We start from the raw sequence: 24,265 nt of genomic DNA, 5'->3' as shown, positions 1-24,265 counted from the left end.
AACATTTTTTGGACAGTCTGGTGAAGAGTTAGATCTACTGGTTGTAAATGATCCTGCTGTACAGAGAGGACAGTTTCCTGATGTTCGACAATGTGGCTCTACTCTTTGGATACAGCCTGAAAACCTAGTAATTGCCAGTCAGACACTCAACTTGAAAGTGTATCAAACCTCAAGTACTGTTTTGAAGTAATTGTTTCTTGCCTAGTAAGAAATTCTAAGCAACTTCATGCAGTCAATCTATTCTATTTTTTATCTGGAGATTTTCTCTGTTCTTCTGACTTGGCCTGTAGTTTCTCTCTCACCAGAAGTACTCTTGTTCAGTCTACTAGACTTTGTTTAGTATGAGCAAGAACTTTATGACTTCAGTCTTAACATTTTCAAGACTCAGAAGATTTTATTATCTATGGACTATCATCTGGGAATTCAAGTATCTGGTTGACTGGTTAGGACATATTAAGCTGTGAGGCTGGGGTTTCACTTCCATTAAGAACAGAGGACCATTGAGTCTCAAAATATTAAATTGGCTTTGTCTTCACCACACCTGAGAATACCAGCCTATTGAAATGCCTTTCTTCATGCTTATTTCAATTTATCTTTACTGCCATGCAAAAGAGTTGCAAAAATTGGTCTTAGAAGACCAACTGAATGGATATATAAAATATTTATTTTTAAGATCCACTGCATTTCCCTTAGCAATCAAAGTGAGTCACTAAATCTATATTCTTCAAACATAGTATTCTGACCAGAGTTGCCCTTATAGGACTACACTGTGATTTAAAGTAATGTTCTTTTACCAAAGACTGATATTAGAAGAAAAAACATACAAAAAACATCATATAAACTATATTTTAAAGAAATAGATGTGCTTTGAAGGAAACAGTTGACTATATTGCTCAATGCTACTGGTATATAAAGACTCATTGACTTGGCACAATAAATTTGACTTGGAGGTGCAATATAACAGAAATAAAAAAAACCTCTATTTCTTTTGCACTAATATATACAAGTTCTTGGGCAATGCTATATAAAGTATAAGACTGTCTGCTCTGATCTGTGGAGGTCTTATTCCTTATTCATATTTTCTTGTGTTTGGGTGGGTACAGAAATAGGATGCTATTTTAAATTTGGGGTATTGAATTGGGAATTTGAAGACCTACTTTCTTGGGGTATTTTCACCATATATTTTAAAACCACATGGTCACTGCTCATATTCAAAGTCTTCTTGAAGAAAGAAATGTTGCTTTAATTTGGATCTACTCACAAGTTAGTAATGGGTTGCATTTTTAAAGATACCAGGCCTTTTGACCATTTAGCATGATTTCAATGATGATGAATATGGTTATGGTAGAAAAATTAGCTAAATGAACTTGTAATATGACCTTAATTTTCTAACTGATTTCTAACTTAGATAAAAGTTTCTAATTTGATGTCTTAATTTTCTAACATGTCCTGAGTTCTGAAGACTAACTCAGCACTATCTTGTAGAGCTTTTTGGGATGGTGAAAATATTTTTTTGTGTGTGTGTTGTTGGAAAGAATAAACAGCCACATGTGGCGAGAACAGAGGACATTTAGCTAGTGCATTCTGAGGAAGTGATTTTTAAAATTTTATTTTAATTAGTCCACTTTAAATATAAGTCATAATTTTTGGATAATGTAAAGAGTCAGTCAGAGTAAAATATTCCTAAAGTTGCCTGGGTTTTAAGGATGGAAAATTAAATTGAATTCTAACATCATAATCTTTAGAACAGAGAAAAAGCCCACAAATATAAACTCTGTATGATGACAGGCACGCAGAACGTGACCAGGTCCCATGAAACTCTCCATTCCCATGGCAACAGCATGCCCTGACCTGGGGTAGGGTAATGTTCATTTCCACTCCTGTATTTGGTACTGGGCAAAGGCTTAGAATTAGAAGGCAAGGAAAGTTCAAAATGCATGTCAAAGTTGTGTGAAATTTATTGTAACTCAGAATAAGAATATGTTGAAGCCCTAACTGAAAAATCATGGTCACTCGCAGATTTATTTCATATTCAGTTAAGGCGCTAATGAAAAAAATAGACAAATATATAAGCAAATGTTACTTATGCTTTACGCAGATGCATTTGCTTCATGTAACTTACTTGTAGACAGAGATTTATTTCTAAAATCCTTAGAGGTGTCCTTAGGTGTCTACTAATTCATCTCCTGTCATGTTTTATTGCTTAATTATAGTGATGTATTTAGCTTATTTATCATAAGAAAATAATAATGTTTCATTTTAAAAAAGCATATGTTAATGGCATTGCTTAGATAATACTTCTTGAAGAATACAGAGTGCAGGAGTTAAGACTATCAAAAAAAGAGAATCACTGATATGGAAATGTCCCTAGAGAAGTTAGAAACGTCTATAAGCATATTTAAAATAAACTGCCATAGTCCCAAAGCCTTTAATGGAGCTGGGAGAGCTATTTAATGCACACTATATTGCAGTAATCGCTGTAGTTTAAAATAGATTTTAATCAAGCACCATCTGCATAATAGGCTGAACAAACAACACAGAACTCCACTTATAACTCTGATCATATAAAGTAAATATTACAAAATCTTCGCCATAGAAACAGGACATATCACAGCAATTTTTGTGATGGTAGTGTTTCTGTAAGTGAAAATTTTGCTACTTAAATTCACTGTCTCTTTCCTTTCTAAACTCTGCCAGCTAAAATACCCTTATGGGAATAAATTCAAATAAGCATGGAAAGTAATTCATCTAGTTACCATGAAGTTAGCAAGGCTGTAATACTTCTTTCATTTTACAATGAAGTTTATTATTATCATTAATAATAACAGTGCATTCAATGACTCAAACATCAATTATAAAAAATTGCATATAGAATTCTATGCGTTTAAAATGATTCACTAGCATTTTATCTATACCATAGTTTGCAAAGCAAATTCATTTTTCAGGATCCCTGATTCTGCAAAAACAAAGTTGAGCATTATTTTTGCTTAGAGACAGTTTAGCAAGGATCCTCAGCGGTCATATTTAAATAAAGATTGTCCGGGAAAATTAAAGTGAGAAAAAAGCATCGACTGTAATATATACCTTTAAGTTATATTTATCCATTTTAAAAATTTATTTAGCCTTTTCTAAATTTTCCTACCTAAGGCAACATGGTTATTTCTTTTTCTTTTTGGATTAAGAGATACTTCTACATTATAAAAATGTTGAGATACGTTCCACTGAATAAAATGCCAGGTGTCTACGTTTAGCCACAATATATTTTTATTTCATAAATTAATCAAGTACACTCAGTCATGTAGGAGATGAATCATCTAAGAACATACATCTTGAATGTGCTATATTCTAGCATAATTTAATTACTTGACTGCATTTTAGAACATTTGTTTGGGGTCTTATATCAATAGGCAGAATGAATATTAATTTTTCCTGATCGAGCTTGCTAAGTTATCAATGATCTGTCTCTCAAGTTACACACACATATATATGTATATATGCACACAAGTATATTTTAGTTGCTGGGTTCTAAGGAGTTCCTTAGAAATTTCATCCATATTATAGCACTTGAGGTACTGAACAGCTGCCAAAAAAACAAGCCTAATGTATAAAATCCTAAAATTTCAAGGCCCAACTGAAATAATCGTTCTTATTTTTGGATAAAGCGACTTCAGATTTGGTCTCAACACTGCTTGATTTCACTAATATTTATAGTAAAAGTGTAAGGAAATTGTTTGCTTATCAGTTTTATTTTATTCAAGGAATCTTGACTTCAGAGAAAGGATAGAAAATATACTTTTCTTTTTCTTTTTCTTTTTGCTTTTTGGGTCACACCAGGCGATGCACAGGGGTTACTCCTGACTTTGCACTCAGGAATTACTCCTGGCGGTGCTCAGGGGACCATATTGGATGCTGGGATTCGAACCCGGGTTGGCCACGTGCAAGGCAAACACCCTACCCATTATGCTATCGCTCCAGTCCCAAAAATATACTTTTCTAAAGGGTTATTTACTTGTGTTCTACTGACTTATCCTATATGCTTTGTTGAGAAAAACAAGAACGACCAGCAACCTCTTTTTCTGCAGTGTGAGAAAGCACATAGATCAGTAACAAACTATTAAACTCTCAACATGAAAGAAAAAAAGAAAGAAAGAAAGAAAGAAAGAAAGAAAGAAAGAAAGAAAGAAAGAAAGAAAGGAAGGAAGGAAGGAAGAAAGGAAGGAAGAAATAAAGTGAAATCAGGAACCATAGAAGCAAGCTAAATAATGAAGCAAGTATTTATCTTGAAAACGGTTTCCGAGTCAGGTAAAATGGACTCAGGCTCAGTAGACGAAAGCTAAGTCAATGGCTAGGCAGAAAAAATTATGCTCTCACTATGAGGATAGAAAATGTTACTTTTCACCTTTTCTGAAGATAAGAACTTGCAGGTATGATACTGAATTGAGAAGAGAAAATACATTAGTAATAATTCACAAGAAAGAGCTAATTTTTGTAAGGATTAATACTCTGAGTGCATGCTACTTGACTGGTCTGAAAAAAATCAAGCCAAGATTGGCAAAAACAAACACAAGCCATCTTTAAAAACCGTTCTAACAGAATGTTCAAAAACAGTTCTAATAGAATTTTTATGAAAATAATCAACTCTTATTCCAAAAAGCAAAATGATAGTAAAATCAAGATTCAGGAGTACAGGGTTCAAAAGAATCAGAATCCTAAAGTCTTCATTCACTAAAAATGAAAAACCCTTTTAAGAAACAATGGGATAAATAAGTGGAAAAGGAGCAAGCAACTAAAGTAAATCCAAAAACATTTGAGGAAAGAAAACCCACAGAAAACAATGAACTTGAAAATAAATACTAGTGAATTAATCAGAATGCAATACAGAGGACCAAGGAATTTAAAATCAAGAAAGAGAACAGTCGGGCTGGAGCAATAGCACAACAGGTAGGGCGCTTGCCTTGCACACGGCCAACTGGGGTTTGATTCCCAGCATCCCATATGGTCTCCCAAGCACTGCCAGTAGTAATTCCTGAGTGCAGAACCAGGAGTAATTCCTGTGCATTGCTGGGTGTGACCCAAAAAGCAAAAAAAAAAAAAAAGTACAGTACTTATCTGGTCAAAATTGCAGAATGACATGGAAGTAAAAATAAGAATAGGGAGAAATATCTGAAAGATAAAAGCAGTCAAAATTTTACAGGGAGATAGCAGAGGGATTAAGGCATTTGTCTTGCATGTGGCTGACTCTAGTTCAATCCCTGTTTGCATAGGGTGGTCCAAATACAGCCGGAAGTAACCTCTGAGCACAGAGCCAAAAGTAGCCTCTGAACCCTGCCAAGTGTGGCCACATTCCACCCACCAAGCTTTTTTTTTTTAAAGATACCAACACATGTTCAGTGAAGCTACAAGACACCAGAGGCAAGAGTAGATTTGATTTTAAAATTAGACCAAGAGTGAAAGCAGACTACTTTTGAGAAAAGACAATGAGGAAATAAAATTTGCAAAAATAATAATGAAAATCAGGATACTATAAAGTACTACTCTTCAAACTGATAAAACCAAAATAATGATTGTCAGTGTTTCAGATTTGGAATTTTTTGGGGGGGTCACACCCGGAGATGCACAGGGGTTACTCCTGGCTCTGCACTCAGGAATTACCCCTGGCGGTGCTCAGGGGACCATATGGGATGCTGGGATTTGAACTTGGGTTGGCCACGTGCAAGGCAAACTCCCTACATGTTGTGCTATTGCTCCAGGCCCCCAGACTTAGAATTCTAGACTTAGTAGAAGCACTTTTTAAAGTGACCATGTTTCAAGCATATCCTTGTAACAGAAAATTTTAAAAGAACAGTGAAAACTTGTGCCAGATGAATAAAAATATGACTAAGGGAAATCATTTATTATAAATGATAAAGAGCAATCATTATTATAAAAGAAATAAAACTATTTTATGGCATTTATTCAATTACAGAACTTTAAATTGTAATTAAAATGAACAACTTCAATTTTTCCTTTATGGACTGGAAGGATTATGTTTGGAGGCAGAGTAACCTACGAAGGGTAAAGAGACTCATCAATGTTTTATGCTCTTGTGTAGCAGTTGTAGCTACTAAAAAAAAAAAAAAAGAAAAAAGCTTAAAATTTCCAAGCTTAAATAAAAAATTATTTAATGAGAAAATAAGAATAATCTTAAAAGAATGAAGAAGGAGTAAATCTATAACAGATGTGAAACAGAATGGGTAGCAATATATATGGATACACAAAATTATTTAAACACACTAGTGTAAATGAAGTTGGTTTCATTTAAGAGTAAAAATAATCAAAATTATGCCATTGCAAGTCTATCCATAACATAGAAAGACAGCTTAAGTAGAATAGTTAAAAATAAAAGGATGAGAGATATCTACTATTATTCTTAGCCCATAATTTTCTTAAAGAGAACACTACTAAAAATACACTGTAATGTCAGATAATTTAAGTGTACTGAATTACAGACAGAACCACAAGTTGCCTAAGTTTATATTTCTTTGATGTTTTATTGTATATCTAGTTTATGGACTTAGACTGTCAGCATTGCTTCATAGCAATCAGGGCCATGGGTGGCATTAATAAGGTGATAACTTATTTTACTGGTGTATTTATACTATTCCTTTCTTTCAAAACAAATGTATTTAATTGTTCAAATGATAAACTGAAATTAATATGTAATTATGTAAGTGAGCATAAATGTGAAGAGGAAAGTTTTAAGAATTGTTCAAAGAGAAGTTTCTTTTTAGGGGTAGTGAGACTAGTACTTTTGAGTTTTCTTTCATGTTAGAAATGATTTAAATAATCTCCTTGCTTATCATGATTTTACATTAAACTACAATCATTTTAGCACAACATAACACGTAATTTCTGCTCAAATATAGTAAAAATACTCCAATATAATTTTGGGGGGGGGTGAGGTGGGAAGAGATTTCACATCTGGCAATGCTCAGGAGTTACCCCTGGCTCTTCTGTGCTCAAGGATCATTCCTGATGGTGCTCAGGGCACTCATATGTGATGGAGATCAAACCTAGACCAGTGGATTGCAAAAATCACTTTATCTGCTGTGCTATCTCCTTAGCTATACAATTTATTCTTTAACTGTGGTGACAAATATTTGTGCATTTTAAAGAGAGGATTTATTTTAGTGATTTAATAAATATAAATTGGGTACATAGCTAACTCAAAAATATTTTACTAGAGAACATAAATTGATGTACAATATGTTAAATAACCATTGATGATTAGCTTAAAGTTATTTTTAGAAGTGTCCATTGAGTGGTTGGGTAGACTACTCACTGACACAATTTTATATCATTCTTGGAAGCTTGCAACATATTAATGTTTCAGCAAAATTATAAAATACAGACCATATGGGGCAATAAGAAACGGAGGTTGCTGAGAGCATTAATTCTTTACATTTCTAGTTTTGATTTAGACTTTTACTCACACTAATTGAAGAGTGTGAAAATGTCATTATAAGTAAGAATAATTCTGCATAATATTTGCTGGAGAAGATACTACCAATTTTTCACCAATTTCTTGAGGTGTCAGCATACAATACTGATAAAGATATAATCCAGATGCACAAATTGCTCTTTACTGTGAGCAGAACATTAATTTTTTCCCCTCCCAATGGAGTATTATCATCTATGTTGAGGTAATTAATTTGAATTATCCATGCATAATCCAATAGCTAACATCAATGGCTACAAATGAATTCTTGGATATCCCAGTCAGGTGCAGATATTCATTGTTTGATAGAGGTTTTTAGAATAATCCATATGTACTAAGAAAACCATTTTTATCTCTCAATGACCAACTAAGGTTCAGGATTTCCCTTGCTTAATAAATTATGTATTTAATATCAACAGGTCTCCTTATGCCTCTTTATTTACTCTCTAAGATGCTGACTCACTGACAGCAGAGAGTGACCATGGGGATGGAAAAGATCAGGTTACACGTTGATTTTTAGTTGTGTAGGCATCCTAAAATGTGCATGTGATTGGTTTTAGTCAGAAATGATAAGAACAGATCCATGAAAATGATTGGCAGGAAGAAGAAATTTATACTCCCATATCCCTAGACACAGGCTCAGCCTGCAGCTAGGCCTTGTATTAAAATACCAACCTTGATTACGGGGCAGAGCGGTGAGAGAGGGCAGAGCATGGCCTAGAGTAGTTTTGGGGGTTTTCTTGGGAAGGACTGACGAAGACAGTGGAGACTGATGCTGAACTCAGGCATTGCTGAATAAGTTGCTGAGGCCTGGATAATTTGAGCATCTTCAGTGGGCTTTTGTCTACAGTGACAGTTCCCAGTTGTCTGGAAACTGTTCCTCAGGTTATTTAGGGCAGCGAGAACAGTGTCTTTGTGTGGGAGAAGGAAGGGGATAGCGGAGGGTTTAGGCTCTGGATCGTGTGATTTGTTTATGAAAATTATGTTCAAAGAAGGGATTTTCTGTCGTTAGAAATCAATTAGCTATGTGTCTTTCTAGGTTTAAGGTCCCAAATGCCAGAGCATGACAAATGCTGAAAAATTAATATATTATTACACAGTAACGTAACCTTAATTTTTCCTCAAAATAAATATATCACTAAATAAGTAATCACTACTTACCCGGATTAAAAAAAAAAACTTAGTGGGCTTGTAGAAAGTTTAACATTATAGCTCACAATCTCACTGTATATTTCATGTGTTAAACTGTTCATAGTTTAATTTCTCCCAAACAAAATGTTCACAAACGTGAAAAGTGGCTGATACATGTGACTAGTCATTGTACCCTGTGGTTTGAAACAGAGATGATGAATTTAAATTGCTTATGTAACTGTGTTTTCACAGCAACTAATCACAAGGGTTCTCTGACTGGGACAAATTTGCAAAATGCTTGACATAAACAAGCCAATAAAAAGAATAATTTTCTATTTTTGAGTGAATGGGCTAATAGTCTTGATAGAATCATTGAAATGAAAGCTGAGGTTACCACTTTTAAGAATCAACAACTTTTTGCAGCCAATATTCTAAGTAAACATTTATGATTCATCTTCTCATAGAGAAGAATGCCATTATTAGTGAGGCAGACAGATTAACATATTGACATGAGGTCATAAAAAGAAAGCAGGAAGATGATATGATACTATATCTAGAGAAGCCTAAGGTCTCTACTAAGAAACTCTTAGAAACAATAGACTTATACAGTAAAGTTGCAGGCTACAAAATCAATACCCAAAAATCCATGGCCTTCCTATATATACAAACAATAAGGCAGAGGAAAGGGACATGAAAAAAGCAATCCCATTCACAATCGTACCCCAGAAAATCAAGTACCTTGGAATCAGCTTAACCAAGGAAGTGAAAGGCCTCTACAAAAAAAACTACAAAATGCTACTCCATGAAATAAAAGAGGACATGAGGAAATGGAAACATATACCCTGCTCATGGATAGGGAGAATCAATATTGTCAAAATGGCAATACTAGGATACCCATGGCATTCTTCAAAGCAACGGATCAAGGAATCCTAAAATTCATATGGAACAACAAACATCCACGGATAGCTAAAACAATTCTTGGGAAAAAGACGATGGGAGGCATCACCCTCCCCAACCTCAAACTTTACTACAAAGCAGTAATAATTAAAACAGCATGGTACTGGAACAAAGGCAGAGCCTCAGACCAATGGAACAGGGTGGAATATCCCTACACACAACCGCAAATGTATGATCATCTAATCTTTGATAAGGGAGCAAGAGATGTGAAGTGGAGCAAGGAAAGCCTCTTTAACAAATGGTGCTGGCACAACTGGACAATCACATGCAAAAGAATGGGCTTAGACCTCTACCTGACACCATGCACAAAAGTCAGGTCAAAATGGATTAAAGACCTCAATATCAGACCATAAACCATTAGGTAAGTTGAAGACAAGGTTGGCAAAACCCTCCACAATATTGAAGATAAAGATATCTTTAAAGATAACATGCAACTGGCCAATCAAGTGGAAACAGAGATCAACAAATGGAACTACATTAAACTAAAAAGCTTCTGCATCGCAAAAGATACAGTGACCAGAATACAAAGACAATCTATAGAATGGGAAAGGATATTTACACAATACCCATCAGATAAGGGGCTGATATCAATGGTATACAAAGCACTGGTTGAACACTACAAGAAAACATACAACCCCATCAGAAAAGGAGGCAAAGAAATGAACAGAAACTTTCCCAAGGAAGAGATAAGAATGGCCAAAAGGCACATGAAAAAGTGCTCTACATCACTAATCATCAGAGAGATGCAGATCAAAACAACCATGAGATACCACCTCACACCACAGAGACTACTACACATCCAAAAGAACAAAAGCAACCACTGTTGGAGAGGATGTGAGGAGAAAGTGACCCTTCTACACGGCTGGTGGGAATGCTGACTGATTCAGCCCTTCTGGAAAACAATATGGATGATTCTCAAAAAATTAGAAATTGAGCTCCCATTTGACCCAGCAATACCACTGCTGGGAATATATCCCAGAGAAGCAAAAAAGTATAGTCGAAATGACATCTGCACTTATATGTTCATCGCAGCACTGTTTACAATAGCCAGGATCTGGAAAAAACCCAAGTGCTGTAGAACAGATGACTGGTTGAAGAAACTTTGGTACATCTATACAATGGAATACTATGCAGCTGTTAGAAAAAAATGAGGTCATGACGTTTGCATATAAGTGGATCAGCATGGAAAGTATCATGCTAAGTGAAATGAGTCAGAAAGAGAGAGACAGACATAGAAAGATTGCACTCATCTGTGGAATATAGAATAACAGAGTAGGAGACTAACACCCAAGAACTCTAGAAATAAGTACCAGGAGGTTGACTCTATGGCTTGGAAGCTGGCCTCACATTCCGGGGAGAGGGCAGCTCAGATAGAGAAGGGAACACTAAGTAAAATGTGGTTGGAGGCCATGAGGGGGAAGGGTGATGGGTGCTAAATGTAGACTAGAGACTGAACACAATGGCCACTCAACACCTTTATTGCAAACTACAACACCTAATTAGAGAGAGAGAACAAAAAGGAATACCCTGACACAGGGGCAGGGTGGGGTGGGGAAGATGGTTTTGGGGAAGGTGGGAGGGATGCTGGGTTTATTTGTGGTGGAGAATAGGCACTGGTGAATGGATGGGTTCTCGAACTTCGTAACATGAGCACAAAAATGTATAAATCTGTAACTGTACCCTCAAAAAAAATTAAAAAAAAGAAGGCAGGAAAAGGCATGTTTCTGCTGCAGAAAGGGAGTGATTTAATATCCCTAGACCTAACTTTCCTCATTCTCAATATAAAATGGTTAGATGTTTACCTCAAAAGATTCAGGCAAAATCATCATCTCACACACACACATGTCTTGTTACCTAGGATGTTGTTTTCTTAAAATAAAATGGTTAAATTTATTCTGTTGGCTGAGGAGAAAATCACACTTAATAGGCTGATCCTAAAGTTTGTGTATGGATTCTACTTTTAAGCTTAATATACTTTTATTTCTAGGATTTAATAGAGAATATAAAGCAACACTGAATAAATAGTCTACTTCATTTAATTTGTATCCTAATGTTTCTCACTCAACTCTCATAAACTGGCATCTTCCACAGGTCAAGGAAGGTGTCAAAGAAGGTTTTTTTTTAGGCAGCAAGGATTCCCCATCAGGCCAGAGAATAAATGATCCCTACCTTAGAGGCATCGTCACCTTCATCTTCATGCACTGAGCTGGATGGTGAAGGAGTGGCAGACTTGCTTCCGGGAGGAGATGGTGAGTTGTGGGAAACACTGCTTCCACCCATATTCAACCCCAGCTGAGCACTTAGCTGGGACTGGTTGATGGTCGTCAACTGGCCATGCGTCATCATTCCTGGCTGCTGTCTGATGTCCGCAGGCTGACCCCTCTGTCTCATAGCTGCCATCTGAGGATGGGAACTATATTGGGCCCCTTCTGGGTTCCTTATCTCTTGCATCTACAAAAGACATAAAAGGCAGAAAGAAAAATTAATTTTTCCAAACATATTTTGGAAAAAAAATCAACTTTATAGACTAGGGGTTGGAGAGATAGCATAGGAGTTAAGGTTATTGTTTGACTCGGAGCTAATCCCAGTTTGATCCCCAGCACCACAGTCAAGTTCCCTCAGAATCATTAGGGTTCCACTCCTGAGCATGGATCCAGGAATAAATCTTTCGGAATCAATCCCTCCCCCACAAATTAAGTGGAATGTCCTACTGAACAACCCACATTTAAATCCATATTTCTTTATTCAGAGTAGAATAATCCTAATAGTGCAAAGCACTTAGAGGTACTATTACCAAAAAAATAAAAATTGAGAATTAAATGTCACAATTCATTATTCAATATTTGATTAGTTATATTTACAGTCTTCAATACTAATGATATGCAAACATATATCATTAATAAATTTATATGGCACAAGTTTCAAAATATTGATGCTTATTACAGTGTCAAAATTATATAATTATTATATAATTATTAGTAATTATACCATTCAGAGAATTCATGAATAAATCCCAACTTATTTTACTGTGATCATTTAAAAAAGACTTTGAGAGCAAGACAGTCTGTTTCTAAGATTAATTCTACATAGGTTAGTATTGATCAAAAGGATCTACCAACTTCTAGACTCAGAACAGTTTCATACTGGTATTGATTAATTGACCATTGAAATAATTTGACTTCATAGTCCTATTTGAAAGTAAAACTCTAAAGTTGCCAGGTCACCATATTAATCCATTATGCTATCTGGGTCACTGCTTTTTAGCCTTAATGAGACTTACTCTTGTAATTCAAGCAATGAATTTAGTCTCTGCAAGGATTAGAATTAAAAGCATTGGAGGATGAAGCTCTTAACATATCTAGAGGTCAAATGTGTTGTATAAGAGGAGTAAGGTAGATTTCACTTAACATTTCTCTAGCATATTCAAATGTAAAATAATGGGGACAATTTTGTGGTACTTATCTATGAACAGCTCAGTTTAAGGGCTTTAGGGAGTTTAAGAAGACAGATAAAGGATTTATGAATCAAGAAAGAGGAAAAAGAATAAAGGGAGGGAATGAAAAAATATATGGCTAAAGTTATATTTTAAATAAAAAAATTGAAGTTAACGCTATTATTTTTCTTTTATTAAAAACAATTACACTTGGTTTCACAATGTCTACTAATTACCTAACTGTAAATGCTATTATGTTATTAGCATAATGAAAAGGTCAATTAAGTAATGAAATCATAGGCCATTTTTTTTTTAGTAATTGAAAGCATTTAGTACCTATGCTCCATAATCATTTCCTTACCTAATCAGATCCATCTGAGCCGAAGTTTTAATGGTAGAGTTGTCTTCCATAAAACTGTGTTCTAAGAAGTTCTTGGTCAATACCACTTCTTTACAACTTTCTTACTTTTGCTATTGCTCTATTTTTAGATGTACTTCTAGATGTTCTAGACTACTAATTCTCTTCTTGATGAACTCTTAGGCTGGTCCGTGATTTTTGCATATGCTGCTATCTTAGTCCAAAGCAACACATTTTTTTTTTTTGTCATTTAAACTGTATTGCTTCAATCCTTCAAATGAAGCTCAGAGGTCCCCCTTTCAAGAAGTCTCTCAGTACACAGCTATGGCTGTTTAACTACTCATGGTAGAGCTGCTGCTGCCCTGACTGATAATTTCTTAGTCTACAGAAGAGGAAACTAAGGCAGAGGGCTATAGTGAAGTTGTGGAATGTCCACTGAATAAATTTATAAATAAATATGAGTGAATAAATAGAGTATAAATGACTTCCTTAAGTGACAAGTTTGAGTAAAATCTGCATCATTTAAATCTAGACTTTTGTAACTCTTACTGTAATTAAGCAGCTTACTTATAAAACATTTATACATAAGTTGTGAATAAATTGTAAAAAATTGTGAATAAAACATTTGTATATATACATATATGTTTGCCACCCGAGCAAACTGATGAACAACGGGACCACAGTGCTACAGTGCTACTTATATGTTTGAAGGAGGACATAAGAGCCTTCACTTAAAAATATTTACCAGCAAAGTATTTGTTATATATTTTTATTTAACTTTTACATAAGTTGTAAACCTAACAAAGTTACACAGCATAAACCTTTTGCAACTGTTTTGAAACCACTTCTTACTTTTACAGGGATATAAGCCATACTGCAGAGGATAATTTCCTAATTAATTTAGAGAGTTTACACTTATGACAGGCTGGAGCAATAGCACAGTGGGTAGGGAATTCGCCTTATATGAAGCTGACCCAGGTTCGATTCCTCTGTCCCTCTTGGAGAGCCCGGCAAGCTACTGAGAGTATCTCACCAGCAAGGCAGAGCCTGGCAAGCTCCCTGTGGCATATTCAATACGCAAAAAAACAGTAACAAGTTTCACAAAGGAGACGTTACTGGTGCCCACTCAAGCAAATCGATGAACAACATGTAAAACTATAGCCAAAGGTCTTCAAAGACTTGAAGCAATCCCACTTTACAACATCTGTCTTTTCCACCATTTTGTAATCTGGTTACTAGGCTTCCGATGTTAATTATGATTGTAGATAGATTATCTGTGTAGAAAACTTGTGATGCACCATTGATACAATTAGTACTTGGAAATGTAGGTAAGGCTCAGAGGAACAGAGGATCAATGTGGTTAGAGACAATAAAGATCTCAACTGAGAAGTTGTTTTTCAATAATCTCATCTTTATTACTTCAAAATATGTCACTAGTCTTGTCATTCAGATATGCTCTAATATCAATAAGAATAATTTTCAAGCATTAGGACATTTGCCTTGCATGTGGCTGACCTGGGTTCGATTCCTCCATCCCTCTCAGAGAGCCCCGCAAGCTACGGAGAGTATCCTGTCCGCATGGCAGAGCCTGGCAAGCTACCCATGGTATATTCGATATTCCAAAAACAGTAACAACAAGTCTCACAATGGAGATGTTACTGGTGACCGCTTGAACAAATCAATGAACAATGGGACAACAGTGCTACAGTGCTATATAATTAATTATTATGGAAGAAATTAAACTAGATGGAGCTGATTACTGAAAAATAAGAGCAATTAACAAAAGTAAGCAAGTGGATTTTCTTTTAGAATAATACTGAGAAACTATAGTCAATGGCAAATAGAAAACCTCAATCTGTAAAAGATTATTTCTTGTTAATCTTTGTTATTTTTTATTTGTTGTAAATAATTTACTTAATTTATATTTACTACCAGCTGCTGTTCTCTGATCTTTCTTGTTTTTTATCACTGATCTCTTCCTACAACTTCCCACCTCTAAATTATTCTTAACATTCAGTTTCTATATTTTTTCTATCTGGCTAAGATTGATCATAGTGTTGTTATGAGAGATGTTCTAAGTTAAACTGTCCAGTTCTGACCCAACCTTGAGGATTAACAGTGCCCTGATTCCCTGATTGACAGACATAACTATGTGGACGTCACCCCCTATTAGAAACATTAACAGAGTTTTCTTTTTTCTTATGTATTTATAGTCTGTTGATAACACATTAACCCTCGCTATAAATATTATCCCAAATGTTCTAGAAACTTTTTAGTTGTTTCTTTTATACCAAATTTTCCTTATATTGGTTGTGTTTTCCCTTCCCTCTATCCTTCCTTTCATTCCCAAATCTATCCACCAATTTTAGGCCTTCTTTTCAATAATTGTTTACCTAACATGCTCTTAAAATTCATCCTGAAGTAAATGCCAAAAATTAATCTTCATGCTTAATGGGCTCAAAACTCTCCAATATACAACTGTCTACAAAATTAAAATCAAAGTCTTTTTCAAGCATCCTAAAAGTTCCAAATAAATTTTATTTCCTTTCACTACATCACACTCTTTTATAGCCAAAGCCTATGAATTGCCATTATTTGCTTATGTCTTTCTCTCTCAATCATGTGTCTTTGCATATGCTTCTCTTTCAACATTCAATCACTTTTTGCCGAGAATTTGTGGTCTCAACTTCTAAAAGAAAAGTTAAAAAAAATACATATGTCACACAGTGATGTGTGGTTTGTGCTGTATTTCTACTGACTGAGATATCTAATTTCCCCTGGAGGCAGCCCTACAGAAATGGCTGTTCAACACAAGCTTATTAATGAGGAGAGAAGTTAAATGATATCAGATCTCCCTACCAACAGAAGCCAGGGTAGGAATAAAACATGCTTCTTAAACATATTTTACAGCTCTAGGATGCCATTAACATCTTCACATATTCAGATCCTAGTTTTTATTTTTCAGTTTCCTTTCTCTTCTGTTCTGATGATTACTAACTAGGGAGGTTGTACCTTTAGTTGTAGTGCTGGCCCACAGTTGGTTGTAGGGCACCGGAGATCACATGTTCTCTTGTGCACTGGATCACGAATGGCACGGCCACTGTGATTGCACTCAGCATGTGGGATAGTACTGTAATCAAATTTATGAGCTCATGCCTATAAGCAAGGTTCTCTCTTATTAGCTCCATCTCCATGCCCTTTCCTCACCTCCAATATATTCTAAAGTCAAGTTTTGCATTAGGTCATCTAAAGTTTTAAGAATTTTGTTTAAAACTGCCAAAGCATTCTTTTTTTCTTTTTGGGTCACACCCGGCACTGCACAGGGGTTACTCCTGGCTCATGCACTCAGGAATTACTCCTGGCGGTGCTCGGGGGACCATATGGGATGTTGGGAATCAAACCCGGGTCAGCCGCGTGCAAGGCAAATGCCCTACCCGCTGAGCTATCACTCCAGCCCCATGCCAAAGTATTTTTTTAAAAACTTCTTCTTTTTTATTTTTTAATAAAGAAAGAACACCAATTTAAAATGCTGGTATAGAAACAAAAGAAAAATGATTTTGTCCTTCCCTTTTGGAGAGCCTGGCAAGCTACCAAGAGTATCTCACCCCCATGGCAGAGCTTGGCAAGCTACCTGTGGCGTATTCGATATGCCAAAAACAGTAACAACAAGTCTCACAATGGAGACATTACTGGTGCCTGCTTGAGCAAATCGATGAGCAACGGGATGACAGTGACAGTGATACAGTGATTCTAGATGGAAATCTCAATCTAGAGATTGTATTTTCCACCTCCTCCTGAGAATTCTTCTAGTTAGAAGGCAACACAAGTATTCAAAATGTTTGCTGAGTCAGTATATAAGGGAAAAAATAAATACGGTAAGTGTAAATTGACTTTCATCAGTATGATGACTCTTCTGTTTTCCTGAAAACTCCTTCAAGCTTAGTCACAAGATGAAATTATCTTACAGTGTCTGCTTAACAGTGTAGCAGAAATCTCAAACTATACCCTCTGATATTCATTGTATCCAGAATAGTTCCGTCCCAAGGCAAAGGCCCTCCACTATTCACCTACCAAGTCAAGAAACTACTGAAGAGATGCATTTCCTACCTTTGCAGCAATGTTAAACCAGGAGAACAAGTTTCTAGGAATGAAATGTAAGTAAAAGCGTTTTCTGGTACTTCCAAGAGTCTCCTCAAAGGAAAGCAGTCACATTTCTTTTGTTTTTATTGTCTATTGACAAGAAATGTGATTGTGATGACAGTGCTTGGGGAAATGTTTTGGGCCAAACTGGCATCGTTTTCAGGATGTCAGAGGCAGAAGAAAGAAGGAGTGTATGAGTGTGTGGTTATCTTGGCACCACTGGAATCAGGAGAAACCACTTACAGTGGAGTCTTTTATGTGGAAAGGAAGTACATGTCTACTTTGGAATCATCTTCATTCTGAATTTGCTGTAATAAGCAACTGAATTTGATCTTAAGTAATGAACCCTATTAGATTAGAAGCTAAAGAATGTAGGCTGGAATCTATATTTTTACACATTTGTAGCTCTAAGGTCTAACATGGAATTTTCCTCATAGTGATTCTCCCACATGAATTTCTTGAGTGATGTGGAATGGAACATTAGATTGGGGACAGTTAGGACTGATGATGGTGGCTTCACATAAATTGCATTACAAATTCATGATCTTTTGTTAAGTACATTAGCTAATTCCTCAGAACTTAAATGTATCCTATAGTATGTTTCTTTATTTTAATTATCTCAGGCCCGGGGATTTCATTTTCTTTTGGCTAAAAAAATATGTCAGGTCACTAGCATTAGAGTTCTAAATAGCTCTTAATATTTATCTCCCCATTAGGTGAACTTAATCCTGTGGGAACGGGTACTACAGTTTGCCCTTTTAGAGAGCAGAGCTGTTTTCTTAAACTTCACAGATTTCTATAGCGGACAAACTTTGTTTCTAATTACAAGATTTAAAACACATCAATTAAAATAATGGAGGAGGATTATGATGATGAAGAAAAGATTTCAAATGAATTCTTTCGAAACCTTTTCCCAATTAACAGAGAGCAAAAGCTCAGTTAAAATCAATTAGGAAACCCAAAAAGATATCATATATTCTCTCTCATGACCTGCTCTGTAATCATCAATCTGCGGCTTGATGATAATACCCCATTCCTTTCTCTCCTTCCTCAAATACCTGCAGTGTAAGGGCTCTGGCTCTGGGTTGAGAGGCGTAATATACAGGTTGGTAACTTCAGGCCCAGTACTTTTTCTTTTCTACTTTATTATTTTTTTTAAAGGAAGAGAAACACCCAGTTTGCTCATTATTGTTATAAAACATAAATAGTATTTTGATATAGTTATCAGGCACCCCCACTTCACTCCCCGTCCCCGCAAATGCAAACTCTTTGTAAAATATCGATGGGATTGGTGACTAACTGGTGTTAAAACTGTGTATTTGACGGGCACCAGAACCATGGAAGGTCTGGTTTCAGTTTTTAAAACTGTGTGTGTTTCATGAGCCTTCCAGAATCTGTTTTCTCCTTTCAAATATCAGCATCCTTCCCAGTCCAACATGCGAGACTTGAAAGCTATCATTATCTCTGCCTCTAGCAGACAATCCATATCAAAACAGTTGTACACATAAAACCCTAACGACGTCTTGGCTCTCTCTGCTCTGATCCAGCTGTTTGAGTGAATAGCAGTTGGTGAACAGAGCCTGGAACATGGGGAGCCCCGAGGCCTTATTTGCTAATGTGGCTCACCAGCTGCTGCTTTCTGTGGTCCTTGCAGGCGAGGTCTGGAAGTGTGCCAGTTGCAGCAGGAACAAGAGAACTCAAGGAATCTCTGAAGCCCTTCCATTTACCCCTGTCTGTCAGCATTTGACACCCTTTGCTGTTGACTGCTTTCCCCAGGGCTATGAGAAAACCCCGCTGGCTTAGGTTGTGACAAATGCTTACTTGCGTCTGTCCCTTTTATGCACATATCAAACACACACCGTCCATCCTGAGTATCTAAAGAAAGACTTCTGAGTCGTTCTCTTAGTAGTCCATACAGGCCTGCATGATTAATCAGAACAGGAAGCTAAAATAAACGATTCCATTTTTCTTAGGCATAATGTACTCTAAGAGTCTATGAGAAGAATGTAAATGTTGACATTATTTAAGTCCCCAATTTGATTACTTATTTTTTGCCAAAGATTCAATTAATATGCAAATGTATACACCAGAACAAATGCCTGGGTAAATTTAATAATCAAATTTTATTTATGATTTTCCTAAATGCATTTCCAAGAGAGCTAAATTATTTGTTGCCCAAATAAATTAAATAAATCATTTTTACGTGATCTCCTTGTGTGATCAATTTATTATTTAAAAAAACAAATTTTTAAATAAACTAACATTTTGCTATTAGACTTTTGACAACAGACTGGTAATTAATATCAATAGAGGGCAAATATGAAAAATACATATGCCCAACACACACTATTTTGTTTAGTTTGTGGGCAACACCTGGCAGTGCTCAGGGGTTACTCCTGGCTATGAGATCAGAGATCATTCCTGGAAGGGCTTTGGGAACCAAATGGGGTATCGGGGGTGCCCCATACATTATGTTTTGAAGAATTAGGAAAAAAATGAGGTCATGAGGAAAAGCTGAGTATTTTAATGAAAATGCATTTTGAATGGAATAAGCTCAACTGTAAAGTTTAAAAATAATTGTTTTTTGAGTTTAACAATTGGAATTCACTTCTCTTCCATAGACAATGAGAGCATACAGGATATAGATTTCCTCACAGTATGCTAAAAGGGAATAGAATAAGTCTTCCTTTAAAGTGGGAGGTTTTGGGGGGCTGGAGCCATAGCACAGTGGGTAGGGTGTTTGCCTTGCACGTGGCCCACCCGGGTTAGATTCCCAGCATCCCATATGGCCCTCTGAGCACCACCAGGGGTGGCTCCTGAGTACATGAACCAGGAATAACCCCTGTGCATCGCCGGGTGTGACCCAAAAAGCAAATAAAAAAAATAAAGTGGGAGGTTTTAAAAACCTATTTCTAAAATAGATTTCTAGAAACTGAGAACAAGATAGGTTTTTTTGAACAATTTTATTTTAAGCAAAATGTAATGTGAAATCCAATTTCAATATTAAATGATCTAAACAAAAGTTAAGTTCCTTTACTTTCGTAGTCACAGAAAGACTACTAAACTTCTAAGTTTTGTTTGTTTGTTTAAAGGCCACACCAGACATTGTATAGGACTTACTCCTGACTGCACTCAGACATCATTCCTTGACAGGCGAGGGGAACCACGTGTAGTGGCAGGCATTAAATGCAAATTGACCTAAAGATCTCAAACACTTCTCACATTAAGATGCAAGCATTCATTCATTTATTCATCCACTCATTTTTCCAACGCACTTAGTTAGTTCAGGGTGGCAAGAGTTTATCCAGGGCCCTCACAGTGAGATAATTTTGGGGTATGGGGGGAAACAGGAGTATCAAGATTAAACCCAAGTAAACATGGGGAAAACATGCAAATTTCATGCAGAAATTCCAACCACTAACTCCTTTTTCTCATCAATGTTATTATGAAAGAAGCAACACCAAATACAAGGCTATTATAGGAACTGCTGCATTCACTGTTTAGTTTAAATCGTCCTTACAATACAAATTCTCACAAGAGAGCAAGAACTCTGAAATGCATCTCATTAGCTTTCTCCAAAAGGAAAGAATCTGTCTCTACTACATCATATTCAGTGAAATCTAAAAAAAATACCAGATAATCTCACCTGTGTTATAGAGAGAGACAAAACAAGGGAACAAATAGTATCTAACAGTTCAATGATGAATCCTTAGGCTTGAATCTAAGTTATCTAGTAACTTAGATCTAATACTTCGGTTGTAGTAGTAATCTAATAGTTTAGATGACCAAGCAGTGGAGGTAGGGGGATTGGAAGGAAGAGGAGGGCTAGAGGTGACATAAGGACAGAGGTGGAGGGACTTGGGTACTTTGGTGGTGGTGAGGTGCAGCTGCTTTGTACTTCAATATCATAAACTTCACTATTAGTGGCCATAGTATACATGAACTACAATAAAAATAAAACAAATAATAAAGAAAAAAGTAATCCTCAGGAAGCATAACTCATTTGGATTTCAGCCATCTTCTACATCTTTCTCCCTCATTATGGCCTTTGTATGAGTGGGACCCTTTTCATTCAGGGTTTTGATGATGTTTGAGGGAAATGACACGAGAGCTTTACAAATAATGACTAAAATTTTCCACTGACTAATGGTGAATTTACTTATACTGGAGCAATAGCTCAGCGGGTAGGGCGGTTGCCTTGCATGTGGCCGACCCGGGTTCAATTCCTCCGTCTCTACCGAAAGAGCCCAGCAAGCTACCAAGAGTATTCTGCCCGCACGGCAGAGCCTGGCAAGCTCCCTGTGGTGTATTCCATATGCCAAAAACAGTAACAACAAGTCTTACACTGGAGACGTTACTGGTGCCGCTCAAGCAAACTGATGAACAACGGGATGACAGTGCTACAGTGTTATAGTACTACAAATGCTTATCTTCATTGATTCTTGGTATATGCTCCTATGGGTGAACCAAGAAGCTCACACAAGATCAGAAAGTCACAGACAAAGCGGGGGGGTCTCCACCTTTCACTGGCCTACTGTCCTTAATTTTCTTACTAGAATTTATCTTTTGTTTCTGTTATCTCAAACAGACCTAGGAAGAACAAACCTAGTGGCATAGTGAATGTATGCAGATTCCTATTTTTAAAACAACTGGAAAACCACAATTTTACCATTTTATTTTATTTTTCTTCCTTGGGCTATGGTGGAAGGCGCCCTGCATATGAAATCATTGGGTAGCTAGGCTCCTCTCTTTTATTTATTTATTAGCCATGAGATACACAGTTCACAATCAGGTTTAAGTCAAACAATGTTACAATACTCATTCCTTCACCAGTGGCCATTTTCCAGCACCAATGTCCCCAGTTTCCCTCCTGTCACGCTCCCCTCCTGACCCACTCCCACCACCCGCCCACCTAGTCTGCCTCTATGGCAGGCACTTTTCCTCTCCCTCTCCCTCCCTCTCTCCCTCTCTCTCACCCTCTCTATCTTTCCTCTGGGAATTATGGTTTGCAATACAGATACTGAGAGGTTATCACGTATATCCCTTTACTCAATTTCAGTACTCAGTTATTGTCCAGAGTGATCATTCCCCAATAGGTAGCTAGGCTTCTAAACGAGCTATCACGCTTTAAAGTGCTATGTGAGGCCTAAGATAAAGTCTATAAGGATGTTTGGAAATGTAAAATTTTACAGAAAGTTGATTTTTTGGCTGTTCCTCAGTTTGTATGATCTTTTGGGGAAGTTGCAAAAACTTTATTTTGCCATCACACTTAAATGACCTTTCCTGTCTATTTGGAGTCCATAGTTCTAGTTCTAATCTATGACACGGTTTTAACCAAACATTCTGGTAGCTAAACGCTTGCATCTTTAAAGATGGGATAAGTTAGGCTGCTCATGTCACAGAGCACAGGACTGAACTGTGAGAAAGTAAATAGCTTAATAAAGGTTGAACTTATAACCCACAATTTAATAGCTTCCTGATCACGGTTAATAGGTTAACTGGTAGATACAAAGTTCAAAAAATTTTAATGCATGAAATAAGTATTCCAGTTCACAGCATACCATTTGTTTTTATAAAGTCCCTCTATATAATCTCCCATTTGGTTCATGATGTGGGCCAGAGGTTATGGGGTATAGTGATGCCTTTGAACAACACAGTTGGAAAGATGGTTTTTACTTAAATTGAGGCACCCTATTTCAGATTGTTTTATGTCAATGCTATTTGTATCCAGCTGTTATTGCTAAACTATTAATGTCAATAATACCAAGCTTGATGGTGTTTCAGAATGCCCTTGAAAGAACTCCTCTGCCCAAATCAAAGAAATGAAACACACAAATGACAAAGGCAAGCTTAACTTTTAACTGACAAGAAGCATGGCTCATAATTCTAGGACAGGAAAGACCATACGTGAATACCTCTATTTGATCTAAAAGCATGTACGAAATATTTGTTCTACCCATCTTCTGGTTCTGAAACACCTGAATTAGCAAGTCCTTGTGAGCCTTTGTGATAGAAGTTTATGAATCTGCCCTGGATCTATCTGTGATTGTAATCAATGAAGCCCTTTATTTGTCAAGATCATGCCTTTCGTATCAGACTAGAAAGTGTAGGCAGTGCTTTGTTCAGGGGGCTATAATCTTATATTAAGGTGTATTCAAACATACTAATGTTAGTTCACATCTCTTCTGCTTTGATGTGCCCTGAAAATAAACTGAATGATATGCCTTAGTTTTAGAATACTGTCAAAGGAGTGTGTACAATAAATAAAAAGAATGGATTGGAAAGATAGGTGATAAGAAAATTGGGAAATACTAGAACACATGCCCTATGGTGGTTGTGGTTTATCTACTAGAACTAGCTCTGTATATTTATAGAATCACAAGTCAGTTGAAATGGTTCATTATACTATATTTAAACCTGAACGTTTAACTTGCTTTCACACTTCCACTGGAATATTAATGTGATTTTAGTAAAAATGGAAATGTCAAGAGAAATATTGACTTCTTAGCATCAGTTCAGAAAAGTGATATTCGAGTTCATTTGGAGGCTCTTAAATCATTAGATACACATGACATTCACTTAAAAGAACATCTCAAGAAGTAAAATTAAAAGCTTATATTCTTCTTGGGTCAGACAGCTACTGTTTGGAGAATATCTGTTCGTAACATTCTGGCATTAAAAGAAAAAGCAGCTCCATTTTTAATTAGTATACTATTTTGGAAATAATCTAAGAATTTTTAAAATAACACTTTATAAAACAATAAAATAT

General features: G+C 36.2%; 1 protein-coding gene across 2 annotated transcripts in view; it reads right to left on the bottom strand.

Annotated features, from left to right (window-relative positions):
- The window catches only part of TOX (thymocyte selection associated high mobility group box), a 332,079-nt gene that overhangs the window by 38,649 nt on the left and 269,165 nt on the right, over positions 1–24,265 (bottom strand). For both annotated transcript variants that reach the window (XM_055129140.1, XM_055129141.1), the window contains exon 4: positions 11,735–12,016. In XM_055129140.1, the coding sequence (XP_054985115.1) occupies positions 11,735–12,016 (282 nt within the window). The remainder of the gene's footprint in view (positions 1–11,734; positions 12,017–24,265) is intronic.

Source organism: Sorex araneus, chromosome 2 (assembly GCF_027595985.1).
Source record: "Sorex araneus isolate mSorAra2 chromosome 2, mSorAra2.pri, whole genome shotgun sequence".
Taxonomy (NCBI): domain Eukaryota; kingdom Metazoa; phylum Chordata; class Mammalia; order Eulipotyphla; family Soricidae; genus Sorex; species Sorex araneus.
Note: the sequence above shows the minus strand (reverse complement) of the source record. Positions and strands in the feature narration are given on the sequence as shown.